This window comes from Rutilus rutilus (genome assembly GCF_951802725.1).
Source record: "Rutilus rutilus genome assembly, chromosome: 21".
NCBI lineage: Eukaryota > Metazoa > Chordata > Actinopteri > Cypriniformes > Leuciscidae > Rutilus > Rutilus rutilus.
This window is the reverse complement of record NC_140226.1, coordinates 31,956,523-31,978,240: the sequence shown is the minus strand read 5'-3', so window position 1 is coordinate 31,978,240 and position 21,718 is coordinate 31,956,523. Positions and strand designations below refer to the sequence as shown.

General features: G+C 39.4%; 1 protein-coding gene across 2 annotated transcripts in view; it reads left to right on the top strand.

Annotated features, from left to right (window-relative positions):
• LOC311280375 (uncharacterized protein) overlaps window positions 1-20,786 on the top strand; it is a 33,397-nt gene extending 12,611 nt beyond the window's left edge. For both annotated transcript variants that reach the window (XM_084392486.1, XM_084392485.1), the window contains 4 exons: window positions 4,636-4,717; window positions 6,074-6,549; window positions 10,321-10,374; window positions 19,038-20,786. In XM_084392486.1, coding sequence (XP_084248612.1) covers window positions 4,636-4,717; window positions 6,074-6,549; window positions 10,321-10,374; window positions 19,038-19,163 — 738 coding nt within the window. In that variant the 3' untranslated portion in view covers window positions 19,164-20,786. The remainder of the gene's footprint in view (window positions 1-4,635; window positions 4,718-6,073; window positions 6,550-10,320; window positions 10,375-19,037) is intronic.
• The last annotated feature ends 932 nt before the right edge of the window (window positions 20,787-21,718 follow it).

Genomic DNA, 21,718 nt, shown 5'->3' with positions numbered 1-21,718 from the left:
GTGAAAGGGAAGATACTGCCTAAACAATTATTTGAGGAAAAAACAGGCTGTGCTTTCATTTCGGTCCAAAACCATAGTGAATAGCTTGATGGGTAATTTGACCGTGATGCTGATGATTTTGAGAATAGCTCTGTCAACATATCTTCACTTAAACACATGCCTGGAATAATCTCATGTGAAGATGTTGTCATCCCATCTGGGGATGGTTTCCTGGGTAACAGGCCTCATGCTGTGCTGCCGAATTTAGTCCAGTCACTCAGCAGTATGTGTGTTTGTGCGTAGGGTTCCAGTACTAGCCAAATAATAAGTCAATCGTCTTTTACCATACAATACATTATCTCTATGCCAACAATGAACATAAGAGTTGAACAGACCGGCATTAACATATACAGCAATTGGCCCAAACTTTATGACCACCTCCCTATTGGTCCTTCGCTTGCTGCCAAAACGGCGCCGACCCGCCAAGGCGCAGACTATACAAGACTCCTGAAGGTTTCCTGTGGGATCTGGCACCAAGACGTTAGCTGCAGATCCTTTAAGTCCTGTAGGTTGTGAGTTTGAGCCGCTGTGGACCGAACTTGTTGGTCCCGCACATCCGACAGATGCTCAATTAGATTGAGATCTGGGGAGTTTGGAGGCCAGAGAGCAACACCTCGAACTCTTCGTTATTTTCCTTAAACCATTCTTGAATAATGTGTGCATTATGACAGGGTGATTATCCTGCTGAAAGAGGACACTACAACCTGTGAACACCATTGTCATCGCTGTACCTGGTCTGCAACAGTGTTTAGGTAGTAGTTGGCACGTGTCAAATTTACGTCCACATGAATGGCCGGACCCAGGGTTTCCCAGAAGAACATTGTCCAGAGCTTCACACTCCCTCCACAGGCTTGTTGTCGTTCCACAATGCATCACTTTCACAGGAAAACGGTGCACACATTCACGGCTGTCCACGTGATGTAAAAGAAAATAGGAATTGTGTGATCAGACGACCTTTGACTTCTCCAGTTCTGACGCTTGTGTGCCCATTGTAGGTGGTTTTGACGGTGGACAGGGGTCATTAGGCACTCTGATTGGTCTCCATACGCAGCAGAGTGCACATTCCTTCCATAACCATCATTCAAATTTTGTGTGACTTGTGCCACAGTAGACGTTCTGTTGGCTCAGACTAGACAGCCTTTGTTGTCCTTGTGCGTCAATGAGCCTTGGGCGCTCAACACCCGTTTCAGAGATACTCTGATCCAGTTGCCTCGCCACAACAATTTGGCCCTTGTCAAAGTCACTCAGATCTTTATTCCTGCCCATTTCTCCTGCATCCAACATGTTGATTATGAGAACTGATTGACTAATCTACACAGAGCTTAAAATGTGTCCTTGTTAGGAGATTTTCACTTCACCTGTGACCAGTCATATTGTTTTGGCCCATCAGTGTACACAGAGCCTGTTTTTCCTGTTGTGTACTACTCCTTTTTTCAGCAGCTTTTGTGTCTGCAGAGCTTTTCAGTGCTGGCAAAGAACCATGCAGAAGTCAACTTAGCATCAGTGGTGTTTTCTCTCAACGCTGAAGTGAGTTCGAACGAGGCTGGATGTATAATGACACTGAGGGTCTATTGATTGGCTGTCACCATTAAGTCAAGGTCACTTGCCAGCATGTTGTTCAGGGCTTGAAGCGCTGGCATTGTTTCACCCTCTGCCTACTTGAGAGAGCTATGACACAAAGAGGGCTGGTGTGTACAGTAAAGGCACACGCTATAACTTTTAGTTCCTAGTCATAGGAACCATGCTTTATTGGCATGGTAAAACAGATTTACATAACCAAGCCATTAAATAACACTTTTACTGTACCATCAGTCGATCAATATCACAAAGTAAACGCTGTCAGAGTGACTCAAGAGCACAATGTCAAGGTTTATTTTTCAATATTTACAGGTTTAATGTAGGTCATACCTAATATAAATGTATGCATTTGTACTTAATTACATTCAAATAAAAAAAAAGGTTTGCTAATGCTATACACAATGTTTATAAGCATTTCCGGTTGGCATTTTCTTTCCAGTGATTCCTCTTTTGTTGTCACAATACAGATATATTATGATCCTTCACTTAATTGTTTTTCATTCATCATTTGGCTTTGGGATTTGGGCAGTTTCCTGCTATCATTGTAGAGCCATATATAAATAGTCTTGACAATACGCACCTCAGGGGTAGTTTAAACTTGTTTGAGGGAATGGCATACCTTGTTTCCATCTCTTTTATCAATCATAGGCCCTCGAAGTTGTAGTCCTAACCAAGTATACATTTTTGAAGGGGATTCAAATTGTGTTTTGCTGGAAACTTGTTTCCTAGTTAGGACAGTTTTATATTCTCAGCTAGTTCTCAGTTTTTATGTCGAATAGAAATATTAGTGCACATTGAGCTCCAGTGTGTAAAGGATATGTTCGCCAAATTTTCAACCAGCTTTGTTTGTATTGTTACAATGCCGGTAAATTAACAATAAGCACTCTTTCTTTGTGTTACCTGCTCCATATTTTCCTGTTTATTTGTCAGCAAAAATTTTCGGATGACACCAACTGCATCATTTTGCATCACACGATAGACTTTTGACTGCTCCAGGTCTTTTAGTTAAAAAACTACAGATTAAACTACAGTCGGATCGACAAGAGGGTGGTGTCAAAATCAAAAGTGCATTATGGGTGTTTTTTGCAAAATGGAACCCAACAGCCCATTTTTTTCTCTAGTTTAATCTTTTTTACATTTCTACTGCATAACCACATTTTTATAAAAGCCCATCTTGCCATCAATGGATTACCCCTTTAAAGATGCAGTAAGTGATTTCTGAGAAACATTGTTGATATTTAAAATCATCCCAAACAAACACGCCCCTCCTTTCATTGCTCCGCCCCCAACATGCTGTGCTGTTACTAGAGCTAACATTACAACAGCATATCTTGGTTCCTCTGATCTTTTCTCTTTTGTAATGTCTCTCAGCCATCTCTCTTTCTACAGTCTTTCTTCAAATCTCACTCTCTCTTCCATCATGAGAGGACACGACCCCCTACTGCTGATTGGCTACAAGTCTGTTATGGTGCTCTGTCCGATCCACTTTAAACAGTGTTTCTCATAAATAGCTTACTGCACCTTTAAGTATGATTATTACCCCTGAATCTTGTGTAACACCCCAGAATGAAACGTGTAATAGGCAGAAGTTTCCAAATACATTCGAATATTAACAGAAAATCGCCTGTCTTTGTACAGCCGGAGACCCTGTCTGGCAGGGGTTCTGGTGGAGAGGAATGGTAATTTGTGGTGGCTTTGAGATTGGAGACAGACTGGATTTCAGCGAGTGGAAATGGCTCTTCTGGGGGCCCTGAGCTGCCGTGAGATCCTAGAGCCTGTGAGAAAGAGTGACACATTTGAGTCATTCAGTTTCTCTCACTGTTTGCTTAGTGAAAGGCGAAAGAGATGAGAAGAGAAGTGGGCTGTGTGTGTGTGTGTGTGTACTTGAGAACAGATGGCAGCTGGTTAGCTGGGCTTGGACAAGGTAATTACCATGCACTGTGTTACTTAACTCCTTACTGGTGCAATCTGTTGGGTTTTATCCCTGTTCCATACTTTCGTTCTATGATAGACTTCGAAACCGGTTTGCTCTTAAAATAATCTTGTCTAAATGAACCAACACACTTGGGACATAGCTAACGTTTCACAGCAATTGGTGTTGTGGTATATTGGGTGTGCCTCTTGTTTTTACTTCTCTTAACCTCATGATCTGTTTCTTCTTTTCACACTTTCGGATCTTTACTTAAACAAGGAAACAAGGAAATGCATACACTGAAGTTAAATTGAAATAGGTTTCATTTGGCAAGTGAGCACATCTTTTCTGCTTTACCACATATTCTAATCTGATCACACCTTCTCTTATCTCAGTTAAGGTGTAAATCTGTGAATCGTTAGTGTAAATATTGCTCATACTTATTAATCATACTCATACTCATGGATATTAAACACATCACACATTATTTATGCCGTGTGTGACATGAATCTTGCAGATTATTGACTTAATTTTTTAAACAATCAGTCTTAAGATGTTCAGCAGGCAGATGACAAAATGGGCCAGAAGTCCTATAGACTTACACATCTAGTGAACAAATTCTCATGGAGATTTGGGCTTTTATCACTGGGGCCACTTGCGACATGCAAGCAACCGCTGCACAACTTGCTAAAAACAACTCTGAATACCTTAGGAACCACATAGCAACGTCTGGCAACCACCCATAACACCCTTGCATAATGAAGGCAACTTTTGCATGGGTGATCGTCATGCACATTTTCATTAGAGTTTCTTAGTAAATGGATAATCCCTTTGTTTAGGTTGGTTTGTTTGCAAGAAACATTCAGCACTTACAGCATAAGTTTATCCCTCCCTTTGGTATAGAATGTTTCCTAAGAAGTTGCCCAAGTGTTAGTCACTGGTCTTGTTGTGATAGCAAATGATAAGCAATACTTGTATGCCAATACAGATGCATGAATAACCCTTTCCATTTGTTTGTGTGAGCTGTGGGACGTGACTGTCTGGGTTTACTTGTTTGTATCATGGCGATTCAGGTTTATCTGACCTTTGCTTTGCTTTTGAAACAGATTTCCTACCATGGCAGTGAGGAAGGGGGGGAGAGTGAAGACTCAGAAGGCGAAAACCAAGAGTTGGCACAGATCGATAGAGGTGTGTATTTTTATTTTATTTTATTTTTTGACACATGCATATGCCTATTGCATAGAGGGCTTCAACAACTAATTGATGAAATCAAATATGATACATAGAAAAACACATTTACTTAAGTTACTGTTATGTTCTTATAAATCAAGCTTTTCAGTTTTGCAAAATTGTGTCTTGAAAACCAGTTGAAGTGTTCATTTAACAGAGAACAGTATTTGTTGTTAAACATAAAATTACATTTTTAAATCTAAAATCTAAACTACATATGCATTTTAATCACACCTTGCTTGTACTTCCTATCATAACAGAAGCTAAGAGCGATGAAAAATCGTGTGGTGTGATCTAATATGGTGTGAGGTAGTTTCCCATAAAGGGCCGTCAAATAATTTTCATTGAGACGCCAACAGTGCGTAAAAAATATTACAATAGTTATATTTCTTATTTCATTTTTTTGTATTTTTATTTAGCAATAATACTAATAATATTTTATAGCCATATTGATTGCACTTACAAACAAGCACAGCAAACCTGGAATGCTTAATGGGATTCTCCCAGCTCAGGCTCATTCGAAAAACGTGTTAGCTGTTTTACTGCCTCTAGTGTTCATTTCTTTTAGTAACTGCAGTGATATGTACGTGTTTTGAATTTTTTTTTTTTCAATGAGCCTGTGTTGAATTGTCCCTTTATTAAAGGTGCTCTAAGCGATGTTGGGTGACGTCACTTCTTGTTGACGTTCGAAGTATTGTCAAACAAAACGGAGGCTAGCTCGACCCGCCCTCCTCCTCATCCCCCACCTGTCCAGCAAAAACAGAGCCTCCTGAATGTCGGATTGAAAGCCCTTCTGCCGGCGAAGTTCTCGCCACCTTTTGAACGCTTTTCCGACTTCGCGTTTCTTCTCCTTTTCCCTCTTCTTTGTTATTTGTTCATCGGAACGTCGTCTCTTTGGTCGTGTGTCGGCCATATAAAAATTCTCAAGAATATAACATTTTAACGTTAGTCGTTGTTAGGACATCTCTCCTCTAGCTAACTCCCCCCAACCCCCACCCCCAATTAATTCTTGTCGGTTATTGGCTGGAACACTGTTTGTTATGTTTCGTGGTCCAGGCTGGGCCAGTTTGTTTTTCTTGTCGTTTGTGGAGCCTGGTCTGTCTACAGAGACCGTGTTTTTTTACAGTGTGTTCAGGGGACAGGCAGCTAGCGGATAGTGAGGAGATGTTTGCCAGATGTGATAAAAAAATGTTGGCCTAAAAAACGCATGACATCGCTTAGAGCACCTTTAAGTGCGTTTTAAGCTTCGTAAAAAAAAAAGAAAAAAAAAGTTCTGCTGAATGATACCTTCTGCTATATTTCGCCCCTCTACAGAGCGCCGGCGGAATTGTGCCTTGACTCCTCTAGCCACCAGTCAACAGCACAACCAGGGCATTCTCTCTCCGGCTCACTTACGCCGTCTCCGTTTACTCCTGGACCCGACCCTGGATCGCCACAGTTCGGAAGAGGAGCTGGAGCGCATCGCAGGAGCCCCGGGGGCCGAGGGGGGCCGGAAGTGGCACAGACATGGAGACATGAGCAGCGCCTCTAGTGACGAGGAGGTGAAGGACCTGTGTGGGCCGAACGAACCGTCGACCGGGGCCCGCTTGAGCGCCACCTCTCCCAGTCCTGTCCTCTTCAGCTCCTCACCTCCTCGAGCGCTCAAGCCTTCACACACGCCGGCCCGCCTCCCTGTCCGGCCCATCATTCTCAGCCACTTTGAACAACCTTCCATGCCTTACTGGCGCCACCGGCCCAATTACACAGGAGAACCTGGTCGCCCCAGCCTAGACCTGGAGAAAATGCAGCAGGTAAGAGACACTCATTTTGACTCAACATCTGGCTAAGAATGAACTTGGGTGGTTTTGCAAGGGAGGACATCAGCATCTTTTGATAGTCCTATCCAACAACTGTAGCCTTAACCCTATGCTTAACATTCCCTAAAAATCAGAGGGAAATATAATGGGTGGATAAGAATGTAGAAGAAACCCCTAACCCTATGATCTAATTGATTGATATAGGGCTGTTGTTTCAGGACCAACTAGTATAGACATCCAGGAAAGCATTATTAGCAAAATCACAGTCAACAAGAGCATGCTTTTTCCAAATAGTGTGTAGTAGGTAATAGCTAAAAGTTCCTAATATGGATTTTTTCTCAGAAACATCGCAATTCGATTGTTCCCCCCAAATCGTACAGCTCTATTTATCAGTGTCAGCACTCCTTAAGGAATGAACCTTTTTTTTTGGTCTTTCTTCTTTGAATTTTCGTTTTTTATCATTGTCTTCTGCTTTTTTAAAAGCCATTGTGTCCATGATCAGATACACCATTGTATCACTGTATCAACGCAGTCCTTTTATTACTCACAGCAATTTATACAGTGGCCCAAAACAATATTTTGAAACTTACATAACACTTAAAACCGTGTGAATATCACTGCACTAGAAACAAAATATTAGATCAAGTGGAATTTACTTGTGCGAGCTCACTTATCAAGCAAAACATTCACAAAAGTTTAGGTTTTAAATGACAAAACAATGGATACTGTTCAATTAGGGCAAAAGTATTTGGAAACTTTCTGGTTCTCAAAACGTACGGGAAACTGTGGTTACTTTGCTAGGGCACCTGTGTAAACTTGAGGGGAACTGAACTGACTTTATATATCCAGCAAAAAACCTTAGTCTCTGAAAAGTAAAGTTACTATATTTTTCCCCAAAGAACCTCTTGAATACTTTCTGGTGTAAAATCTCTTCGTTCCAGACCAACAGTCCTTGTCAACTCAATGGCTGAATTTGAAAACAATGCAAGACAAATGCACAAAACTACACTTACTCAGACAAGTCCATGTGCTCCGAGGCTTTGTGCCTGCCACCTCCAGAGAGAAAGAGAGGATGACAGATGTCAGCCCCCCTCCCTCGCTCTGAACAAAAGCCTGATAGAGTGAATCTGTGAGTGAATGAAACGGCAAAGTGGGGAAAAAAAGTAGTTTTCAACCTAGTAGTTTTGTCTTCAGGTGTTCAAATAAACAGGCCAGATTGTGCCAGGTTAAAACAAAGGACATGTGGAGATGTAAAGAGCAAAAAGACGAGTACAGAGAGAGAAGAGGGCTGTGAGGACCATATGACTCTTGGAGTGCACTGTGTGTGTGCTCGGTCAAGTGGAATGGGAGGTGTTGATGGAAAAACTAAATGTGGGAGACTACTCAAGTTAACTGCTAAAAGCTCATTTTGCTTCATCTCTTTTAAAGTGCCCCTATATGCTATTTTAAAGGTTCCTATTTTATTTTGGAGGTCTCCTACAATAATTTTACATGCATCCAAAGTAAAAAAAAAAAACTTTCATTTTCTCATAATATACATTGCACATCACCTCATTTCTCAAAGAGTCTGAAACCGGTTCTTTCGAAGATTCAGTCTCTCTAAACCCCTCTTTTCCGTGAGCCTGCTCTGCTCTGATTGGTCAGACGGGCCAGTCTGTTTTGATTGGTCTACCGCTTACAGCGTGTCTCGGACACTAAACGCCCATTACCATATCTGAATTTCGGCTCCAGAGGCTTCCTCAGCGAATGACACACAATGATACAAACAGTAACAATGGCGTTTTTTCTGTATCAATTCCAGTGTGAGTCCAATTCATTCCAATGAAGACCACAGGCTGGCATTATGCAAATTTGTTACATTGTTACGTAGGTTTGTAACATTATGTGAGACTGGAATTCCTGACGACTCGTTACAGTATTCTTATAGTAGACAATAAGATTATTTGTCGTGTACTTTGATCTTTAAAACAACCAGACATTGCTTTGCCAGACATTTTACATTCACATTTCACACTGCATGAAAGTAATACATGAAAAAGCACTTTAAATCAAACGTACACAAATTAATAAGTCATCATTATTGCCTTTAGTACTAAGCATGAAATAATCCATGTCCAGCCTCACTCTACTCTGTATCACACATTTAATTATATACGGCAGCTGTTATGTTAATATGTTGAGCCACTTTTGGGCGACAGTCGTGTTAGTTTTTCATTATTAATCCTTACCAACTAATCCATTCCTGCACATATGCAGTTGCTTAAATCTCAAACGCAGGGGTCCAGCCATTGTTCAAGCGAAATGAATGGTCTGTCTGACAGATGTCTAAATGCTGCCCTCCATGGTTGAGTGAGCTTGACAAACATTATCTCCTTTTTTGGGAACTTTGAAATGAGGCCGAGCTCGTTTCAGACTTCACCCGGGCTTTAACCATGGCTGCCTTCCAGTCACGCAGATCTGGACAAATTTGACAATTCCTGGGTTGTTTTGTTTTTTTTTACTGGGAGTTTCCCTTGTAGAACAAAGAGACTGCTTGAAATGTGCATTAATCTGTCATTGCCTATAGGTTTTTGCCATGAATTCATTATAATATATAAACTTTGAAGCTGGTTGGTTTTACTGTTTACTGTAAACCCTGTTTTTAATGCTCTCTAAGGTAAAGGGTTATTTCTGTTGTCATTTATGGCGTGTTGTCATAACGTGTATGTTATTTATTTATGTTTGAGAAAACAAAGATGTTTTGTAGCATGGTCATGCTTCTCTTTTTGATGCATAGAAAGTGAATGAAATTCGAAGTTTCAGATGTTTAGTGATTAATGACTTGAAGATAAGGATGCACCAATCTTAATTTTTCATGGCCAATTCCAATTGCCGATTTTTAAAAGAGATTTTTAATTTAATTTTAAATTTTACAAGCAGATGGACAGATTCCGATTCCGGTTGTCGATTTTTTTGTTTTTGTTTGTTTTTTTGTTCGTTAAGCAAATGTATTTGTTGTTTATTTGCTCTACTACAGACCAACAAACAATCAAACAAAAAACCGGGTGACTGGTGTATCTCTAGTTAAAGACTAATATATGGAATAATATACTAAGAAAATATGGCACATGAACTGTGCGTTTGTCAGTTTTAGTGCTTCACAGTCTCGGTCCCTGTGCAGTCTGGACATTCTGCTAAACATCTTTTTTTATTCCACACACAAAAAAATTATGTTACATGGTTTGAAATGAGGGTACATTTTTAATTTTGAGTTTTAATTTTGGCCAAATGATTCCTTTATCATTGCCTGTAGTTTTTTTAAAATCATAAATGTATTGCAATCTTTAAGGAGAACTGATTGTTTGTACTGTAATGAACCGCTTAGACTTTGTCCTGAAAAGAATCTTAAAGAAAGTTAACCTCTGCTATTGGGTCACGCTGCCTCAGTTTAGCACTAACAGTAGAGTTCTGGGTAAGGAAAGCAAACAGAGTTCCTCGTTTGTCCTGAAAGGGCGGCCCACAGGATGTTTTGCTCTGTTACATAAAAGACTGATTAGTTTTGGTAGCCACAGTGGCCCAGAGCTTCCAGGGATCTTCCAGAACAGCTCAAGGGCAAAAAAGCAGTAAATGTTTACACTGACAATATGGAAACTCGTTCCACAGTGTGTGTGTGTGTGTGTGTGTGTGTGTTTCAGCTGGTGTGTGGAGTTTGGCTGTGCTTAGACTTAAGGAAGGTTTATGTCATTCCTTTTAACCATATTTTCTCCTTTCTGCTCTTTGCTTCAGAAAATGCTTCTAAAAAAGAACTGCGGTGGGAAAACGAGGACTATCAAGATTCGGGTGAGTGTTTCAAAAGAAAACAAACAAACTGTTTTTTTCATACAGTGACCCCAAAAAAACTAAACAGAAGAATTCAGACACTTAAACCACAGTTAGAGAACATGTTAACTCTTTCCCCCGCCATTGACGGAATTTTCCCGCAAACCATGTTTTCACTGTTATACGGTAGGGGGCGCTATTACACATCTTCTGAAAGAGTACAGAATCTCCTGATCAAAACACAGGTGAAAGAGAAGCAGAAACGAGTGATAGAGGCATTGCTTATGTAAAATAACACAATCATCACACATTACAGCATATAAATCAAAACTGCCAAATGTTACTGAATGAAATGTCGACCCAGGATGAGCTATAGGACTGTGAAGCTTTGGGGGTGTTGATGGACACATTAACTATATTAACGCTTTCCCTGCCAGTGCTTTTATATATACATATATAAAGAAATATATATATATATATATATATATACAGAAAGCGTTAATATAGTTAATGTGTTAAACTCGTACATCTAGAAAATAAAATGGTTAGATTTATTTTTGTTATCTAATCCAATGACATTCAACCTTAAGTATCTAAATACTTTTTGGGGTCACTATTTACACAATTTGTTAGCGAGCTGAAGAATTGTTTCTTTGCTGGCATTGTTCAAATAGTTAATTTTCTGCAAATAGTAAATCATTTGGACATGTTTTTGTAATTCTGGTCTTGGATCAGGTCAATACAGTAGCATGAATGCTTTGAATGCGAGTGTTTGGATTGGTTTCTAAAAGCCTGACCCGTGAGCACGGTGCGCTGGAGCCGGGCCGAAACGCACCCGCTGACCCTCATAGCCATGGCCCTGGACCCCGTCTGTGTGTTTGGCACTCCTCACACTGGTCCAGAAGGCCCGAGCTGAACGATGCCAGTGTGTGACGTCATCATGAGCTCGGCACCTTTTGGACTGAAAAACAGTGACTCCCGCTTGCATGGCACAGGAACTGGAACACTCATGGGAAACACTGGCTGCAGACCAGCCCGCTGGAGTCAGAGAGAGGAATTACGAACACAATCTGTCTCATCTTGCAGGGGCCCCTTTCCAGAAAAACTACCATTGCATTCTTTCCTTCGGTAACATTTAACCCTGTAAAGGTCAGAATAATAATAACAAAGGAGTAGTTTTTAATAACTTTTTTTTTTTTTTTTTTTTTAAAGGAACACGCCGACTTTTTGTGACTTTAGCTTATTCACCGTATCCCCCAGAGTTAGATAAGTCCACACATACCCTTCAACTCTGTCTGACGCACCCACCGCTAGCCTAGCTTAGCACAAAGACTGGAGGTAAATGGCTCCAGCTAGCATACTGCTCCCAATAAGTGACAAAATAACGCCAACATTTTCCTATTTACATGTTGTGATTTGTATAGTCACAGCGTGTACAAATAACAAGGTCACATGAGACACAGCCATCTTCTAACCGTATACACACTGGGAACTATATTCTCAGAAGGCGAAGCACTGCTACTTGGGCGGAGTGATTTGCTCACAGCACCTGAGTGACTATACAAATCACAACATGTAAATAGGAAAATGTTGGCGTTATTTTGTCACTTATTGGGAGCAGTATGCTAGCTGGAGCCATTTACCTCCAGTATTTGTGCTAAGCTAGGCTAGCAGTGGGTGCGTCAGACAGAGTTACGGCACGCACAGAGATGAGAAGGGTATGTACGGACTTATCTAACTCTGGGGGATACGGTGAATAAGCTAAAGTCCCAAAAAGTCGGCGTGTTCCTTTAATGGAACAGTTTAATGAACCTTTAGACAAACTATTAAAAAAAGCTATAGAAAAAAAAGTTATATTTGACTTGATAAAGGTCATATTTTATATAGTGAGCTCATTCTTGAGGAGGAAAAAAAGAGCCCCAAACTGAGCAAAAATATGCAATATGCAGTTGCTGATATTTATATGGCCAAAAAGTTACATGAAATTCTGATAGCTTGATGTAAATCAATCAGATATTTACATAAAGTGCTTGTAAATATCAGTTGTCACTCTACATCTTCCAATAATGTCTTAGTAAGATGATATTTAAAAGCTTAGTTTTATGATAAAAGCTCTGTACTTATAATTGTTTTAAATGCGTTACAATATGTACAAATAAACATTCCTCAAAAGCATGATGTATCATATTTGATACTTACATTTGAACATTTCTATAAAATTATGTATGGATAATCAAGTAAACCTAAGTTGCTTCAGTCCAGTAAGTGTTCATCGTGAAATATTACTAACGATATCAAAGTTATTCTTATCTTTACTTTATAAAAATCACAAACAAAAAAGGGTGATTTTAACTAAAAGTCTTTTAACTTGATAAAAAAGTATAAACTATCAATCAGACGACAGATTGTGTACATGTTTTAGGCAATGTTTTGATCATATTGATTATTTAGAGGCCTTTGAATTTTGTGGATCAAATATGACACCGTTTGCTTTATAGGGTTAATACCACAGTATATGAATATGATAATCAAGCAGCACAATGACCATCTGACACCAATGGACAAAAAATCCCAATGACTTGCATTAAAAGAGGGACCTGAACCATATAAGGGCCTTTCACACCGGAGGAACGTTTTCATAGTTCATATAACTACTGACGGAAGTTCCCGCTTTTTAGCCTGTTCACATCTCAGGAACTGGGAATGATTTTAGTTACAGGAACACCTTAAAAAAAATCTAAATAAGCTCCTACTTCAGAGTAGAGTCTAACCCAACACAACAGGAACTACCAGAGATGCAAGTGTACGTTAATTGGCCAAACGCATGAAAATAGAAAATGTCGGTAACACTTTAGTTTAGAGTCCAATTCTCACTATCAACTAGTTGCTTATTAGCATGCATATTACTAGGATATTGGCTGTTTATTAGTACTTATAAAGCACATATTAATGCCTTATTCTGCATGACCATAACCTTCATCCCCTTAATCCTAGCCAATACCTAAATTTAACTACCTTAATAACTATTAATAAGCAGTAATTAGGTGTTTATTGAGGCAAAAATCATAGATAATAGTGAGAATTGGATCCTAATCTAAAGTGACCTAAATGTCCAATATACGGAGTCTCCAAATTTTGCAGTGCTGAAATGTTAGGATTAAAATAATAATAATAATAATAATAATAAAAAAACTTATTTTAGCTTCCAGAAATGCAGGTTTTCCTCTTGTAGACTGCAAAAGAATTGATGCGCAATAGTCTTTCTCTCCAATGAACATCCAGAAACCTCCATTTCATCTGCAGGAGATTGGATGACCATTTTATTAGATTAATGGAAAGAGGTGAGGAGAGGAGCAAGGGATGAAAAGGGAGAGGGAGAAGAAAGTGTGTGTGTGTGTGTGTTAGGATGAAGTCATTTTCCATTTATAGAGTGCCGGCTGTTGCAGGATCTACAGTCAGAGAGAAAGATGTTCTTCGTTTCACTCCTCCGCCTTGTTGTCGTTTTCAACTTCCTTTCGCTCTTCCCACTCTCTCTTTGCTTTCCCACTTTCCTTTACCTTTTGTCCTTGATCGTTGACTCATAGTTTATTTATATTTTTAACATATTTTTAGAAAATATTGTCATATTGTATTACAGCCCGCACAAATCTAGAGTATAATATTGGAGTTATTTTGACATTTAACCGCATTTAATGCTTGTAGCTACCTTAAGCTGACTGCTAGTTTACGGTATTGTCGGTTTGCTTGTGTAATTTTAAATATATTTTCTTCAACATTCCAAGCATACATCATACAGGCCTTTAGAATTGTGCATAAAACAAATTCATAAGGAAAATAACTGTAAATAATAAATCAGCTCCATAGCAGATTCCAGTGATCAAGAGCTTAAGGTCCAATGGCAAAGACGTACATCCGAGTGAACGAGACGGAGGGAAGTTAACATAGAGAAGGGCATAAAAATTGGATTTAAACGCAGCCCTACCCAGACGATTTGGGACGCAGCTCTGGTATCGGCAACCTTACATGTGTTACTCGCTATATCACCATCTACAGGCGTGATGTATTCTCCCAAACAGACAAATAGACCAGAAAGTCTTATACAGTACAGATTGTTTCAAAGCAGCTCTTAAGAAGACAATAGTGTCACTATTCAGCTCAGTGTAGATTCAATTCAGTTCAATAAGTGTTGATTTTGCAAAGAATGGCTACAATATCCAGTTTTGTTCCGATCCGATCGGTGCAGTTAAATCGATACTATTACTGAATATTCCTTTTCTGTTAAACCCTTAAAGGGGTGGTATAATGCCCTTTTCACAAGATGTAAAATAAGTCTCTGATGTCCCCAGAGTGTGTATGTGAAGTTTTAGCTCAAAATACCCCAGATATTTTTATACAGCATGTTAAAATTGTCACTTTTTGAGGGTGAGCAAAAACGCACCGTTTTTGTGTCTGTCCCTTTAAATGCAAATGAGCTGCTGCTCCCGGCACAGGGGGCGGAGCTTCAACAGCTTGCTCTCACACACACATGCACTGAAAATTTCAAAAACTTTTAGCCTTTTATGTTCAAACCGGAGTCAGACAATGATGGAGAGACTCTAGAAAAAGTGACAACATGTAGAAGCAACAGGACATTTCTGAATGGTTAGTTGATGAATTTATGTAGCTTATGTGTAGTTACCTTCTAGTCATTGATTAGCATATTCTGTCTTGATAATCTATAAATCATGTCCCGGGGGCGGGGTTTATGTAAATTTTAGGGTTAGTGATGTCACTAACCCGGGAGGAATCTCGTGTAGTCCTTACCAGCCGTTTGTTGTAGTCCTTAAAAAGCGATTTCTTTAAAAGCAAATATCTCCCTTTGCTCTGAACTTTGAGCGTCGTAACTTTGCAGATGTTGTTTATGCTCAAACAGCAACATTACACACTCACTTAAGTTAGAAAAGTCAAATCATAATCAACCACCCCTTTAAGCCATACTTTTTAGTTTAGAGTTTCTTATGTATTTCAGTTTGTAAAAATGTTTTTATTTATTTATTTTGATCATTTTTCTTTTGGTTTTCCCTGCTTCTCCCATTCCCTCTGGTCTTCTGCTCATGTATGTAGTGGTTGGGCCCCTGGTTTTATCTCCGGGCCCCGTCTCTGCTGGCCACGCTCCAGGTAAAGCTAGAGATGGAGTGGGAAGCGGCTATCAGGGGGCCAGTTAGGGAAGAGAGAAAATCATCATGGGGGTTTGAGGTCTGGGACAACACCAGAGAGAATGAGGGCTCAGAAACAAGAAAGAAAGAAATGAAACCAAAGAAGGAGGGAGGGGGAAAAAAGAAAATCATTGGTGGATGAAGGCAGAGAAGACAAACGGTCTCATCGCCTAGATGGTCCAAACTTGTTGACAAGACAGATGTTAGGGGTTGAGGGGTTAATTCGTTCCCATGTATAAGCAGTATGGTGTGTAGTGTAATGTTTTAAAAGCATTATGTACTCGTAAAATGTACCAGGAAACAAAAGCCTGAGATGTTTGTCATAATATTATTACTCTTCCTACAGTTGCAGGTATTTGTCGGTCTAAAGGCCTGGTGAACTCTTAAAAGCTTAAAATAAAGAATAGTATTTGATGGTTTGTCATTGGCTGTTAGGAATGCATGGATGAAACCAGTTTAAAATGATTAAACTCAGAACATTGTTTCCTGGAGGGAGATTCATGGAAAACAGCTGCTTGTAGAAAGTAAATGGGATCATGTAACATCCAATGAAACCCTGAGGCCTACTCTTTTTATTTTGATGAAGTGTTGATCTGGCCCCTTGATGGATTTGAAAACCTCGAATAGAGTGGCTATTTGACAGGAAAAGAGCTTAACCTTGTGGTATACGCATGTATATCTTTTTGAGTTGTGCTTTTTAAGCCAGGCTAGATTTAGCTGACCATATGTGAAACATATTAACTACTTCTTTCATTCCCCAGGACAGGAACCCCTCCTTTCTCTGGGGTTTTTGCTCACTTGGTTTTACTCAGGTTTTGTTTTAAAGATCATGTTGGTCATGTAAGCCACACGATAACACACTGGAGGAATTTTTTCGACAAAGTTCAGCATGTTCAGCGTAGTGTATATGGTAAACAACTTGCACATTTAAGCTAAAGTTGGATAGATTTTGACAGACAAAGTTTGAAAGAAAATAGTCTTACGTTTACACGACACCTTTTTCAACTAAAAACTGAAAACTGTTCAATTATACGACAACGGCGTTTTGGGGGCCTGAAAACTCACTTGTGAATGGGATCATTTTTTAAAACGGGTTTCAAAGTGCACATTTTTGAAACCGATACTGTTATCGTTTCAGTGTAAACTACAAAAACGCGGATTTGTGAAAAATGGTGACATCATGCGCATGCGTATCGTGTTACAAAGCGACATCGCCAACTACTGGCCTGGCATGAATAATGCAGCGTTTTTAGTTGTTTTCGCAGGTCCGTGTGAACGGGGATCGTTTCGATAACGTTGTCTGTACGTGAAACGCAAAAAGAAATGTGTATTTCATTTTTTTAGTACATTGTTGTTGTGTAAACGTATCCCTTAGTTACTTACTGATTTGGTTAATATTAATCCCTTCTTTGGTTACTCTCTCCCAAGTGTCTGATTAGGCGAATTTAATCTTTTCATTTTAAATAGCTTTTAAATCCCAATACAGCATATTAAGATTGAAAAGAAAAACAGTACAGAAGATCCAGAACTTCATCATCCTTGATAACAAAATAAATAAGGAAATAGGCATAAGTTTATAAATATAAATACTAAAGTTTTTTTTATTTATAAATCATATGCCACTGTTTAGAAAAAAAATATTAATAATACAATAAATGATTAAATACCCCAGAAGTCACTGGCATCTTTCTATTTTTTTCCTCCACTTGACTAGTAGTGTATTTATTGTGTTTGTTTGTTAAATAAGAGGCAATCTGGCACTTCAATCTATAGCTTCATTCATCCGGTGAAATCACAAAACACAATGCACACAAACGTCTCCCCGCTCTTGATATAAAATCACTGATGAACATCTTTGGACAACAGTTCTACCACCAGACCATTAGGACATAACAAACATTAATCCAGACATATGTGGTTTATTCTTTGATGTGAAGGATATTGGGATTAGCAGTATATTATAGTATAGTAGAAGTAAGGATGAAACTATCACATTAAAGGTGCAGTATGTGATCGTTGTTGAATACTTGAAATCAACCCCAAACAAACACACCCCTCCCTTCATTGCTCCGCCCCCAAAATGCACAAACATGCAATGCAAGAGTGGATGTCTCTTTATCATAGCAGAAGCAAAGCAATAATATAAATATAATGAGATAAGATAATGCTTAGCGAAAAATATAGCGAAGATGAAGAACGAATGACAAGGAAGAACAAAAAATTAACATACAGTACACAAGAGTATATTAGTTTTGAGTGTCATTGTTTGTCTGGAGCTGGTGTGCTGCTGCTGGCGACTGAAGACAATGTTACTCGCATATGGAGCAGAAACAACACAACCTCAGCATCTGTTTCCAGGACTTCCCGCTTAGGTCTCTCCAGCGCTGGAAAGCTTTTCTAATATTAGCACGGTTCCTAAAGCTCTTGCCTGATCATAACCCTTCTTTTCCCAGTGATATTCCTCTGAGCTTTTCTCTTTTGTAATGTCTGTCAGCCATCTCTCTTTCTACAGTCTTTCTTCAAATCTCACTCTCTCTCCTCCCCCATCATGAGAGGACACGCCCCCTACTGCTGATTGGCTACAAGTGTGTTGTGCTGCTCGGTCCGCATACACTTGCTTACTGCAACTTTAAACATGAGTTCTGTGTCGTGTAAACTCTGAGCCTCGAACGGACAGAGCTACTTGTAGCTGAATTGAACTTGTTATTATTATTATTATTATTATTATTAAGCTGACCTGAGCTGAATAATGCAGCTGCTTTGAAATAACCTGTGTTGTATAACACGCTATGGAATTAAAGGTGACTTGACTTGACTAAAGCCTGGAACACACCAAGCTGACGGCAGTTTTTGTGCGTCGACCCACTAAGTTTTCTCAGTGTTGTTCCGCACCGTCGGCTGAAATCGGTCCTCGTCTGCTTTTTTTCGGCCGATTTCGACATGTTGGATCGGCGTCGGTGAAAGAGAGAACTCTGATTGGCTGTTCAGCTAAGTGAACGAGTCAGTGCACGAGAATAATAGCAAAACAGCGAGCAAAGAAGTCAAAACGGTCCAGATAGAAGGCTGTTCTAATGTTACGTCATCTTAGCTGAGTGTCCCTTGGCGAATATTAAAATTTTAACACGAGCGGAGTGGAATAAAGAAAGTGTTTAGCAGGATTGATGTTCAAAACTGTAAGCACGCACTGCTTTGTTTACGGTGTGTGTATCTGCAACCTGTAGCATCGGTTTCCCTTTTTGAATGACGAATATAGACGAATATATCTGCAGAAATAGACAGTTGTCTCATTCACACGCAGGCGCAGAACGTGCATTCTAGTTGACAGTCAGCAGTAGTGTGTTCAAGTGCAGCTTTTCCCCCCGACGCGAGCCGACAACACAGTCGGCTTTCATCAGCGCTAGTTCGTCGGCGTCGGCTTGGTGTGTTCCAACTAAAACCCAGTTTCTTCCCACTTCATCTTTTGTTTTTGTTCATGTGTTTCCCTCACAGAACCTGAGTGGCGGCCGTCACGCACCCCGATACTCCTACGATCCATCCATCTTCGCTTTCCGGCCCCTGAGCAGCGCTCCTCCCTGCAGTCCCCTGATCCCCGCTGAGGAACCTCCGTGTGCGTGAGGGACACGACTGGACCTTTGCAGAGACGAAACATCACTTGTGGACCAAAAATTCCCAACATAAAGACAATGTATGTTTGCATTGCCTTTAATTTGGCAGGATATTAGTGTGAACAAAGGCCCCGTGATAAGGCCTGTGGACAAAACAGGAAATGTGATCAGGGCCAGAATGTATGAGAGGAACGAGGAGACGCAACCTTTCGCCTTTAGCCGTCTCATCCTCTCTATCTCTCAGGAAACCCACTTAGAACTTATTTTAATGACAAGGCCATGACCACTGCGCTATCTATAAAACCACAACCAAATGGTTTGGTTTCTGTGATGGGTTTAAAAGGAGTGAGCGGCGGATTGTTGACGACGTCTGACGATTGGGCCACATGGTTGTGTTGAGACCCACTGGGTTGAAGGTAACATGCAAGACAATTTATAAGGCAGTTGGTTGTTTAGACAGGGAAATGTAATGAGAGACAATCAGTTTGATGCCAGAATGGGCCTTAATTAATAAAACCGGTTTGTAATAAAATAAAGCTTTTCGCTCTATAACCAGGGTAAACCGGAAAACTAACAATCAGATATAATGACAGCACAGGCTAGACATTCCAAGTCATTGTTCAGCTTCAGTGTGTCAGTAATCACAATACTGATTATCTGATGTGTATTCCAAAGTAATTACATCTTAAGTGAAGAACGGGGGGGGGTGGGGGGAAACAACACAACGCTATGCTAGAGTCTTTTAACATCATATATTAAACATGCGCCTTACTATGTAGCATACTCAGTACTATGTACCTAAATACAATGACTTCAACCATCAATATCTAGTTTATGAATGTTTTGACACTGTTTGAACACACACACCAGGGGTAAAATCATAGCCCTTATCACACAGTTGTTGTTCAGAATAAAATACTAGCGTGCTGCATACTGCAAAGTACACACTGTATACTGTTTACTATTAAAAAAAAAAAAAGAATGTGAAACAGGATACATTATATTTGCAATAAATGTTTCAAAAGGTATGTTGTTTATTTTGGAATGTTTGTTCGCATTAATTCATTTCTAAAAAAAAAAAAGAAAAAAGTCTTCTAGTTCATTAATGAAACTTGAAAGGAAAGGTCAAGTTGAACAGTGTACTGTGGGATATACAGTAGTATTCTCCAGAAATACAACATACTGTAGAAATAGTAACATGAGTATGCTAGTGTGCTATTCCGAGCATAGCCTATGTGTTATTCTTCTGATGTGTAGAAAATTACATAAATATGGGCAACATGAATCCTATCCATGCAGTATATTTCAGAAACAATCCATCTGAGGATTTTGACAGTGGATGTGATGTACTTAGCAGCAAACTTTAATACTTCTTTTCCTGAATGTAAACTGCAAGTTGTAACCCGTGTAAGGGTCAATAAGCTAGGCCAACCGGTGGGTGATCAATAAGGACAATTATTCATAGTTGTTGCATAAGTTTCACCTAGGTGTTATTGTGTATCTATATGAAACAAATACAATATTTTTTAAATTACAGCTATATGGACATATAGTACAGTACATGCTTGCAACGTGAAAAGTTGTCCTTTTCTGTCTCTATGCCTCAAATGAGGCGAATAAATGTTTCTTCCCAGTTTGTGTCTTGTTATAATTCACTTCAAATGCTTTTTCTTATTGCAGAGTATGTTTGGTGAAGCTCTTAAAGGCATGTCTAGAACAGATGTTGCCGCTTTTTGGGGTAATTACCCCAACCTATGCCCCCAGTGTTCCCCAGAGGAGTTGAGGCAGTTGTTGACATATCCTTAGGAGCTTTTTTAGGTTCTAGGATACCATCAGGCTGGGGTTCCCAAATCTTTTTGTCAGCCAAACGATGTAAAATATTTACGTGAAGTACCCCCTGCTTCTACATTGTAAAACAATAAAATAATAATCCAGCTATTTCAACTAAGATCTTCCTTACATTTTTAAGTATAATCAAATAAAAGTCATTTCAATGTAAATTATATTAAACCGACTTCGCAGCCTATGATTTGATAACCGCACTAATCTATACCATGATTTCAGTTTTATTTTGCCTTTTTTTATTCATTTTTGTTACTTTTGATTTAAAGGTACACTAACTTTTTTGCATTTAAATAATGATTCAGTACATCATCAACCGTGTTTTTGTTTTCCCCTGATTCACTATGGTAAGCCTATTATGAGTGTTTATATTTAAGATCTGTCGGGATGGTTTTCGCAGGAAATTGCGTACATGCGTCACTCTACCTTGTGTGTCTTGTCATATCCGTAAATAGAGAACATTTTGTTAAAAGGTTAGTTGTCACAACGAGTGAAGACGAACCTCCGGGGAATCACACGTTTAAAACAAGATACCGAACAGAGGAGAGTCGGAACAGAACGTGACAGAGCTCGTAATAAAACAAGAATCAACATTTGATTGGCTTTTCAGAGATGGCGAGATTTAATGTCATAAATTAAAAAATATCAGTGTTTTCAATTTGTCAAAACAACAGCATAGAATATTGCACTTGCATGCTCGGATGACATCATTTTTCGATTTCC